This window comes from Solanum pennellii, chromosome 4 (assembly GCF_001406875.1).
Source record: "Solanum pennellii chromosome 4, SPENNV200".
Taxonomy (NCBI): domain Eukaryota; kingdom Viridiplantae; phylum Streptophyta; class Magnoliopsida; order Solanales; family Solanaceae; genus Solanum; species Solanum pennellii.
Genome location: NC_028640.1, coordinates 6,874,809 through 6,886,970, shown reverse-complemented (window position 1 = coordinate 6,886,970; position 12,162 = coordinate 6,874,809). Strand labels below are relative to the sequence as shown.

The 12,162-nt window shown below is 29.2% G+C and overlaps 1 protein-coding gene and 1 long non-coding RNA gene across 2 annotated transcripts; one reads left to right on the top strand and one right to left on the bottom strand.

Moving 5' to 3' along the window:
* The first annotated feature begins 2,461 nt into the window (after window positions 1–2,461).
* Window positions 2,462–4,405, top strand: LOC107016188 (protein MIZU-KUSSEI 1-like). Its single transcript, XM_015216679.2, has one exon. It carries the CDS (start codon window positions 3,319–3,321, stop codon window positions 4,159–4,161), a length of 843 nt encoding a protein of 280 aa, XP_015072165.1. The 5' UTR covers window positions 2,462–3,318; the 3' UTR covers window positions 4,162–4,405.
* A 3,764-nt stretch (window positions 4,406–8,169) lies between these two features.
* LOC114076964 lies at window positions 8,170–11,783 on the bottom strand. Its single transcript, XR_003578048.1, has 4 exons — window positions 11,663–11,783; window positions 10,983–11,033; window positions 9,854–9,932; window positions 8,170–8,522 (listed from the first exon to the last, which is right to left on the bottom strand). It is a non-coding gene; the product is annotated as an uncharacterized LOC114076964 (long non-coding RNA).
* Window positions 11,784–12,162: the final 379 nt, after the last annotated feature.

Genomic DNA, 12,162 nt, shown 5'->3' with positions numbered 1-12,162 from the left:
TATAATAATTTTAATTCAACTAGTATCAACTTAATTGTCATACTGATCAGAAAGAGTTGTGATGAAAGAGATATAATTGTTTTATCTTTAATTATATGTTTTCGATTTTTGAAGTTTAGGTGTAAAGACAGATTTAAAATTTAGACTTATGGTTATGGCTTGATTAGCTTAAACTTACTATATTTTTAATATTATGGAATCAAATATGCTAGGATCCAATCTTGGAGAATTATTACACAAAAATATGTAGTTTACATTAAAAAAAAATATATACAGAATAAGGTTGGATTAATATGTAGTTTATGTAAACAAAAAAAATACAGTTTAAGGTTGCATTAGGGGACGCGGATCGGGTGCTCGAGCATTCATTAATTTTGTATCAAATTTTATATATATATATATATATATATATATGAAAAATGGTATAGATTAAACAGTGAGCACTAGGGTTGTTTCTGGTTATAGTTAAAAAGAAAATTAACTCGACCACAATTTGAATCAAACTGATTTAAAAAATTGATATTTGATTTGGTTTGATTTTAATTAAAAACAAACTAAAAAAATTACCGGACCGAGAAATTTGATATATAAAGTTTATAATTATTTATAGATAATTTATAAATAAAATACAAATAATTGTTAAATTTTAATAAACCTAAGTCTTTCAGTTTATCATTTTCCCAAGTCTAAAATTTAAATTTAACTTAACTATTCAACCTTAAGTCCAAATCCACCAAAATTCGTTACTTTAGTCTTCACCTACATTACCTCACATAAGATAGCCATACTTTCTCTTAATTGAATCACTTTGTTCGTGAAATAATAACTTTAGCATTACTTAATTGCTTAATTGAGCCACAATAATTTTCCTGTAGATTGTTCATGTACTAGTGTTTGTTCTATCAAAATACGTATATCCTAAAAAAAATTATTACTCTTAAATCAGAAAAATCGAACCAAATCGACGATTATTTATTTATTTTATTTTATTTTATTTATTTTATTTTATAAATATAAAAAATGACTAGATTGATTTGATTTTGATCCGAACCATGAACACCCTAGTGAGCACCTAAGCAACAAGCGATTGCTTGATAGTTAATAGAGTGGTTGTTTGTGCGTGCTCAAAGTTATATATTACATGTGCTATGGCCAGGTTTTGATTCCCAGTATGGTCCTTTCAAAGTTAAAATAATATGCAGAGAACGTTAAATAATCTTTATAAATTCTATCATCTCCCTAAAGAATTACCTTCTCGTTTTCACTAAACTTCCCAATCAAATTTATCATAAGACTCATAGTACATGATCTTGTACAAGAAAGCATTTTTTTCTTCAATAAGCTTAACAAAATATAAATTCAAATTATTTGAGGCATCAATATCAATATCAAACATAGAGTGTGAAACTAAACAGTTGTAGTGCTTCGTTAAAAACGTTAAAAATCAACTTCATATCACAACCAGATCACCACTATGAAATTGTAAAGTAGTCATTTGATATTTAATGTGCAATAATGGTTGGCCAAGATATTGTAAAGTATTAATTATAGGATCTTATATATAATAAGAGACGTGTTTGTTTGTGTCGTCCATATGTGTTGCATGAAAATTCTATAAACATTTTTTAAGATATAGATATATATATGTTCAATCCAAAAAAAAGTATAATAAAAAATCAAAAAGATTGTGTTATTCAAAACTCTACTTGTGACATTCTTTTTCTTCCACTTCACACCAATGATCAATAGTTTTTAGAAAATATCCTTATTATAAAAGTAAAACTAAAAAAATTCTTTGATACTTAAAAGTAACTAAAGTTTGAAATACTTGTAACAATGACTATAGAATATCATTTGCAACTTTTGCCAAACTCACAATAACGATAAAAAGTTATATACTTATCGTTAAGTTTTTCATTTTTCTTTTGAATCATGGTCATTTTGGAAGTGGTAGCTATAGTTATGTAGCTAATCCACCATTAGATAATTCATAGCTTACATTTATTTTTAAATTTGTTATTAAATAAAAATTAAGTAAAACTGATCAATCGCGTTAATTAACTATAGAATTTACTTGTCGTCATTCATATTATTTTTCAGTGATGCATCTCTACTATCTCGAGCTTGCTAGGTGTTAGATTTTCGTGATATAAATCTGAATTAGTTAGACCAGATGGTTATAAACGTATTTTTTTTAAAAGAAAGATCATCATTTATTCTACATCAGCCAATCCTGACCGTCATTCTTCATCAAGATCCATTAATATCAAAATCACGCTTAATAAAAACAACGGCTGCACGTGTAGTCTTTTATCATGCTCTGCAGGACCACTCTATCATACACTTTCTTTATCACTTTAATTTAAATGAAAATAAATAAAAATGTATATAATTTTATTAATATTTTCTTTTTGTATATAAATAGGGGAGGGCATGAATGCAAAGAAATGATCAACAATCATTTCACAAAATTCTATAGTATTTTTTTTCTTTATTTTTCTTAGCCACCTTCAAAACACTCATCATCACCTTGTCCCCTTCTTGATATTTGATACCAAAATCCCTTATACTTTCTCACTTTGCCTTTTTCATAGCAAAATAGGATCAAAATACTCCTCCCTATTTCCTTGTGTTTGTTGTGAGCTAATTCATCTAGCCACTAAACATTCCATTTGAATTATATTATTAACGTTGCAGTGAATTCAGTTCTTATCGTTTCCTTTTCTTTTGTTTTGTTCTAATTCTTATGAACAAAACCACTTCCAACACTAAGACTCATTTTGCTTCTAGTGATTAAAGTCCCTCCAATATATAGACGTGCAATTTAAAAATATCAATACTAGAATTTTCTAATTGTGAATTCAGTTCTGATCGTACATTTGTTTGAAAGATTGTTTAAAAAAAATAGAAAAAAGGGAAAAGTACCACCCCACCTAACCCATATAACATCATATTTCCTTTCCTTCTTTCTTTTTGCCCTTTTCTTAGTACCTTGGCCTTTGATCATACCTAAAATACACATGCTCATAAAAATCTCTTTAATCACTAAACCAAAATCCCTCATTCTCTCCTTTTCTTAAGAGTTGAGTACTCACCCTTCACCCCCCTTCCACACTCACCCCCTATACTCCAACCCACCTTTTTTTTTTGATTTGGAGTAGTAGTAAAACACAAGTTACTACTACTACTCCCATTTTCTTGGTTCTTCAATTATAGAATCAAAATATTTTCCTTTTTTTATCACTGCCTACAAAGCCTACACATAATTCCAATTTCATCTCATCTTTTTTTAGTTAGTTTGTTAGTTTTCTTCATACAATGAGACAAGCACAACAACAACAACACCAACCATTTGCTGCTCTTCCGCGAACAAGCAGCTGCAAAAGCTCGAAAAAAATCATACCTGCAAATAACAGCACTTATTCGCGGTCTTACTCCCATGATTATTCAACTGACAAATCTCTCGTTCTTCCTAAGAACGCAACCGCATCATCCTCTTCTTCCAACAATTTCAATCGATTAACCAAAACTCGAATCGGAGTTTCATCTCTTCTCCGATCACTCATCAGTATCATCTCATTCCCTTCCGTACTCCCTACTTGCCGATGGATAAATATTCCGAATCAGTTCTCAATTACCCCTTCCCTCGGCCGGAAAGTCACCGGAACTTTATTCGGTCACCGGAGAGGCCACGTCAGCTTCGCCGTACAAGACGATCCGAAATCCGACCCGGTTTTACTGATCGAGCTCGCAGTTTCAACTTCTTCGTTAGTAAAAGAGATGTCGTCGGGATTGGTGAGAATTGCGTTAGAATGTGAGAAAACAGCGGCGCCGGGAGGTAGCCGGAGGAGATTAGGGCTATTTGAAGAGCCGATGTGGACGATGTATTGTAACGGGAGGAAATGTGGGTATGCAACATCGAGATTATGTACGGATTCCGATTGGCATGTGTTGAGTACAGTGCAGAGTGTTTCCGTCGGTGCCGGAGTAATTCCGGTGGTGGACGACGGCCGGAAAATTAGTGCGGCGGAAGGTGAGTTGTTGTATATGAGAGCGAAATTTGAAAGAGTTGTAGGGAGTCGTGACTCCGAAGCTTTTTATATGATGAATCCGGATGGTAATGGAGGACCTGAACTCAGTATTTTTCTTCTTAGGATATGAAAATTTGAAAAATGAAAAATAGAAAAAAAAATTGATATGGAAATTAAACAAGAGAAAAAGATAAAATGATAATATTTATAATGTTTTTTTTTTTTGAGTATTTTGAATTTATAGTGTGTTTGATTAGGTATATGTAATGTTTTTGTTTAGTGATTTTTGTACTTTTTTGTTGTAAGTTTTTCCTATATGTATATTTGCATGATCATATGCATGCTTTCTTCTTCATTGCTTTTTTATTCTCATATAGATTGAGTTTTGGTAAGAGAGATAGATTTAGTTTCATATTAATTGAATAACGATTATATTTTGAAAAAGAAATTTAATAGAGAGTGTATTCTCTTTTTACGAAATTTATTTTATGTGAATTCGGATTAATTGAATTCTGTTTTATACTAAAATGATGAACAGATGCTTAATATCACTTGAGAAGGAGAGAATTATACAATTATGATTGTTTATTAATAACAAGTACTCATGATTATTGCTAATCTATTGATATTTATACATTAAATAGACTACAAACACATCTATTATTTGGTGTAATTTTAATAAATTTTTTAACCATGATGCTATGCTCTATATTGAAATATTAAATTTACATGAATTTGATATCGTAAGTTTGAATTCGTAATAGTGATCGTACTAAAAGTCTTAAAGGTTCCACATTGTGAAAATTCAAGGTAGAATTATTCAATGTGGAAATGTTTGTGTTTCAACATGGATAGCTAGATTCGAGAAATATGCATTAATTGTTTATATTAAGCTATATGCATTTTTTCTTTGTGTTGCGTATGTTTTAAAAAATTGTTTGATCTTACGCATTGAGTATTTATATCAACATATATATTATGTTTATTTTCATGCATTATTCTATGTCATTGAAAGTATTGACACAATTAAATGGTTGTTTGATTACTTTATCTACTTTTAAATGATGTAATTTGTTGTTAAAAAATAATGTAATTGTTGAACATTATTTATCATGATTCACTAGATATCTTAAAACGAAAAATTGAGCACTAGAATTGCTCATAACAAAATTATTTCTTCTAATTAATTAAACCATGTTATTAGTGAAGAAAACGCGGAAGATTAATTATTAATCACTATTTGTGGGGTTTAAACCTATTACAAGCAAAGAATGTATTTATGTAATGATTGATGCAACAACTGAAAGTTAAAATGATATTACTAGTGGATTAGAATAGTGTAATTATAACGGTAGTAATTATCAGTTAAATAATTATACAACTTAATAATTATGTTGACAGGTTTATTTGTTTTATTTTTTACAGTTTAATTATAAATATATTATTTGATTGCACAATTACAATCATAAAATTATATTAAATTTTAAGAAAAAAATCAGTTATCTAAAATTAAAACTTTATATGAAACAAATAATAAACTTTATAAATGATATTCAATTAAATATTTATGATGTATAATATCTTTTAAAATATATTAATCAACGAAAACCTGTTCTTAATTAATATTGTAAAAATGATTTATGTACATTTCAAGTTATATATATATATATATATATATATAATAAAAACTAAAAGTAATAGATTTCTATAAATATTATAAATACATGTTTTTAAAAAGATTAATATTATAAATATAGTGTCATGAATTTCTAAGTAAAAATAAATAACTTATAATGTAAATATCAGGTCAATAATATTAAGATAAATAAAATTGAAAATATAATATAAATTTGAAATTCGAACAAAAATTTAATATAATATTCTTATATTAATTTTCAAAATAACGTAATACATATGATTTAAAAGAAAAAAAATGTTTTTTATAATGAATTTTACTTTAATAAATTAAGATAGTGACAAAATTATACAAATGAAAAAATTAAACATTGAATAAACAAATAAAATAGATAACATGAAAATGGCAAAAGAAACAAAAGAAGTTAAAAGTTAAGAATGAAATACAAATAGTATATAGAACAATGAAAAATAAAATAATAAACTAAAAATAAATTTTAGACAAAAAAATAAAATTTAAAAGAAGAAACTAACATGTAATAGCTAGTAATTCACCATATAATTATCAGTAATTTAGAGATCCTCATTAGAATTTGATGAGTATAATTATTTTTGTTTAATTACATTTAGGTACATATTAATTAAATAATTATACGATCAACCAAATAGATAACACAATATAATTAAACTCAATTATATCAAATTTAATTATTAAAATATCTTTTCAAATCGACCCAAAAATATAAAATTTGAAAACTTAGCTACACGAATTTGTAATTAACAGCTACTACTACATATATATATATAATAGATATGGAATGCCCGTGCAAGGCACGGGCCCAAAAAATTTAGATAGATGGGCATGGGCCCAACATGTATGTTAGTGTATTTTTGAACTTTTCCAACATTTTTGCGTAACATGGATATCTTTTGCATAGTATAAACTTTTCTACATTTGGAATGTGAAAACCAGCCTCCTAAAGTAATGCAGAAGAGGAAATTACAAGCTTTGGAAACCATAATCTTCAGGCTTGGACTCCATGAAGGATTGTGATGAGATATATTTTAATGGGAAACTTACATAAATATACTATATTAAAAAAATATTTACCATTTATAGCAATAATATTTTTATTTCACTTGATCACTTTTAATTCATTTATAATACAAGTTTAATACATATTACAAAAAATAATTTATTATTCACATATAATACAAATTTTATTGATGAATAATACATTTATCACACATTTTAATACACTTATAATACAATGTGATAATTTTTTACCAAACAAACATGATATATTTCAAAAAAACAATTATAATTCATATATATTGCATACATAATTCACTTTTAATACATATTACAGATTTAACAAAACATTGCTATAAATGGTAATAAACAAAAAGTATCGCTAAAATCAGTAATTATTTTTTAAAATGTATTAATTTATGTAATTTTTCCTATTTTAATCACAGATATACATTCATTATTACTGCAGTTTGCAGGATATGTGAATGAATACTGCTAAAAGCAGTTCTAGGTGTTACTTGTTTAAGATATCTCTATATATTACTTTATTTCAAAGGCCTAAATATTAGGAAAATTATTACTCCCTCCATTCCAATTTGTTTGTTTTCCTTTCCTTTTTAGTTTATTTCAAAAAGAAAAGTCTCTTTCCTTTTTCAGCAACTCTTTAATGTTCAACTTTCCACATTATATATGTAAGACCAAAAGATTAAAGGATATTTTGATACATTCTACATATCTTTAGTTTAAGAGTACAAGATTCATAAGTCTTCTTTACTTTCTTAAACTCTACGCCAAGTGAAAACTAAACAAACAAATAATGGAGGGAGTAAATGATAAGGTCATTATCTATTTGTTTGTCCATCTGTTTCTCTATCCCTCAACCTAATATATCTATTTGTTTGTCCATCTGTTTGTCTATCCCTCAACCTAAATAATGGTAAGCTCTAGGGAAATGTTGATAGACTTCTTTATTATATGTAGAGTAAATTTCATATTCGAAAATTATATTTTAACTATTATGTCTTTAGATATACGACTTCAAATATAACAAATATTTCATACTGGAATAGATTTTTCTATAACTCCACTTCAGTTCAAGTATTGACATTATAGGTTATTGTAATTTGTAAGCTTTTTAACATAAGAGAATGCACTAAGGGAACAGGTAAAAAATAACAAGTGGGCAGATAAAACTTCAGGAGCTGAAAGTGACATAGAAAAACAATTTTGTTATGCTAAAGTTTGTTACATACTACATAGGGCTGAGGCTTAAAGGACTAAACACAATGGATAACCCAGACACAATTAAAAAGGTTGAGCAATGGTTTAGTCTAAATTAATTATGATATTGTACTCTCTTTTTTTTAACTTTAAATTAATATAAGAAAAAGAAATACAACGTCACAAGAATATTTAAAAAGTTAAATCTCATTGAGGACTTGATCTTTAAAAGGTTTACAATTATAATACTTAAAATTTCAATCCTTAAGATTATAGAAGATAACACTGAAATCGGGGAGTACTACATTTACATATCATATTTGTACTTTGTCTTATTCAACAAATCTTTGAAGAATCTTGACAAAAGTACTTCGGTAACTTGCATATTTAAGTAAGTTACAAAATAATTATTTTCACATTCTCATAAAAGTCCACAGATATAATGAGGTATCTGAGGACTTCAGTGGAGTTGGATCTCTTTCTTACAGATCTAAAGCTAAATGACAACAATGTTCATTATTTTGGGAACTCAAATACATTGTATGATACTCCTATCTATGTAATTGTTCACGTTTTCGCTATTTCCTTGGAGGAGCTCGAACCTAAGAGTAGAAATACATGTGTCAGTAATAAATCTATTAGTAAGATATCAATTCAGTTATAGCTTACTCATATCTTATTAGAAGTCATCAAAAGAGACCTGTAAAATGACACGATTTCTAGCCAATAGTTTAGATTTTTGACTTGAAACTGCAGTAATATTACGATATACACAATCAAAATCTACCTATAGGAGTTGGTAGAAAATTCAGAAATAGGTCAGTCTGAACTGGACATCGACATGTACGCAGATTTGAAGGAGGACAACCAAACCTGTATAGTGGAACTCTTCTCAGCTACAGAACCTTTTCCTTTAAAAATATCATAGTATTTTAATCCAGCAGCTGCTTTAAAAGCAGTTGTTATAAAGATTATAATCATGGAGTCATATCCATGATATCATCAGACTCTTTCGATTCGCAATCGGGTTACTTATATTAATACAACATTATTTCAATTTGAGTACTAAAATTTGAGAGACATTTAAGTGATTGGAAGATGACATCTTAAGTCAATGTGCAGGTTTGTTGAAACTAATTGCAGAGCCAAACAACTGTAATCATAACGGAGAAGTGTCTTGTTGTCTAGATGTAGAAATTCCTATTACTGAAAACATGAAAATTGATAGCTGGCTAGTGTTCTTGCTTAGAGCTTTAGGTATTTGTAATGAGTTTTTATCTCATATATCTTAGTATAGTCCTAAAATATATAGTAAAGAGCAAGCTTGTTCCTGCAGGAATATATGTTATTCAGCAGAATTATAGTTTCCACAAGGCCAATTTTCAACTCAACTTAGTAATATATTTGAATTCTATTAACGAAAAATATAAATCAATAACAGTCAAAATAATGTAGCTCATCCACAGAAAGCTACAATATCATATCAGTATATGCCACCAGATCCTAACTATGCATATGAAAAACATGAGACCAAAATAAAATAGCAACAAAACAAATGTGTGAAATTGGGATAATCACGCAGAACCAATAAGACAGTGACAATAATTAACACATAATATTATGCTAGCTTAGAGCGCATAAGGACATGGCGAACACAATCAACACTTTTTTTTTTGGGTTCAACAATCAGTAGATTTAAATGGCCAGATTGAGATAAAAAAAACCGCCTCGAAAAAAGAAATATGTCACGAGAAAAAACAGGATCGCCGTTGAGGTTCACCTGATCTACATAGCATGACGGCTTAAAGGCAATAATTTAGAATAGAACTACTACTCCACCACTAAAGCTCAACCTAAAACGTCTGATGCAAACAATATGCAGAGACACCAAAATCAAGAAAAATGAGAGACATATTAAATGTAAGCTTCATACCTTAGAACATGGAGAGCGTTTGCTATGTAAGAACACCAACAATCCTTTCATACGATCTCACACAATAACTTTAGAACACCTGCCAAAAAAGATGAATAAAAGAATTAATTGGTACTTTCAGCGAGTCCCCTTAAAATATAACCATCATTTATATGTGAAGAAGAGAAAGCTAATTTTCAAAAAATATCATCATAGAGCATGTAAATCATAAGTTCTTTCTATTAAAATTGTGAACTCAATAGAAGTTTCTATTATCATAGAACACCAATAGGATGGAAATACACTTTAAACTTTTCAATTTAAAGCTGAATCACAGCTGCAAAAAAAAAAACTAAATTTCATTGTCCAAATTGAAATTGGTTGAATGAAAAGTAAAGTCGAGAGATGAATAAAATTATCATAGACACCTCTTTCTTTTTTCGACATTTTTGACCTGAGCATCATAGCATATATGTTTCTGTCCATCATAGCATATATGTTCCAGTCGTAGAGCAAGTATTTTCTTGCTTTTAATATTTCATTCCAAGCTTAAAATGGGGGAATTTTTTAGGGATGTTTGAGAAAATTGTAGAAGTCCTTTTAGCTGGGTCTAGGTGAAAATTTTTTTTAGGGATGCTTAACGCGTAATACAACCTCTACCTTCAAAAATATGTGTCACCCCTGATGGTCGTCCTGTCACATCACCATCTTGGTACACCATTTTCTTTGTAAGCTAAGTATCGCCCATTGCTATGTTTAATTCTAGGTACTCCATCTTCATTTCTTAATAGTTCACAGGAGCGATATGCCGATGCTATGGAAGATGGTGAATGAGGTGAGTGTTCACATATATACAAGAGTAAAAATATCCTTCAGACCATGAGAAACCACCTCATTTACTGGTTGAAGGTCAGTTACAGCAGCTCCTGATTTGGCATGCTGGAAAAGGGGAAAAATAGGGAAAACAACTCGATAATGTAGAAGTGGATATCACAACATTTTAAGAAGTTAGATCTTCGAAGTTTGAACTGTAGCAGAGACACATTTGAAGAGACCAATGACATCTACATGAATGTAATATGACATGTTTCATCTGGTAAAGCATGAATTATTAAATGATGAGCACTATTGTGGCTATGAAGGAACTTACACTTTCAAGACTAAGCTCCATCTTTGCTGGGCGTAAATGGTCTGAGGTTACCTGCTTTGACAATGTGCAAACAGATAATGTAACATCAGTAAGTGAAATTCAGAAAAGACACGGAAAAACAACGAAACTAATGATATTTGCAAATCTCTACCCCAAAAATACAATGACGTACATAGGTAAAGTGATTGCTATATAGATTAGCCAACATCTCATAAAATTGAATTCAACAAAGAAGAAAGTATAACATATTTTTTTCTTAATATGTACAGTTCTGCAGAAGAACACAACATTAATCCAAGTATCCTCTATAATAGAAGATTGAAGAAACAACTTGTCAAAAGATCATAAAAATTTGGAATCGGCTGCTGCAATCAGCGTCGTTATGATAAAAATAATAAATAACAACAAATTTCTAGATATTGATATGTACATGCGAAGATACATAATTGTGCCTTAGGAAAATTTTTTTATAAGATTGAAGAACCCAGGTGTGAATCTGTAAAAACACAGGAGGCAAACAAAGAAGGAACTAAAAAGAGGAAGTTATTGACTTATCCTTTTGGTCGGCCGAAGAAACCCATACAAAGACCTAGGCATTACGCAAAACTGGAGTCGAAGGGTGTAGAATGTGCAGTCTACCTTAAGAAATAATCAATATGGAAGCCAATTGGAGAACTTACTGGAGAAATCATTCAAAGCTTTGTGTTGAAAGGAAACAATGGCTCCGCAAGAATGAGCAAGCGGCACAAAGAGAGGAAAGATATTTAGAATAGGCAAATATCAACATCCCCACACGTGGATCGTTTTGTCGATGTAGAAACACACGCAGCAAACAAGGAAGTAATCGAAAGAGAAAATTACCAGCTTATCCGTTTACTATCCGAAAGTACAACTTGAAATGCCTTTGGTATCACTTCTCATAGCTGTGTTAGTCCAACCCAAGTCCCACTTCTAAATAAGAGGATATATATATATATATATATATATATATAAGAAAAAGTAATTTAATTTTAATTTTAATTTTAAATATACCAAAAGAATTTTGATGAACTCACTTGTCCCACGTGGCTCTGTCCTGTTGATTTGACCAATTTAATAATGTAAATAAAGTGTTGTAACTGTGGACTTTTTCTTGGTAATAATAAACATTTATTATTTAATATTGGACTTTATTCCTCAA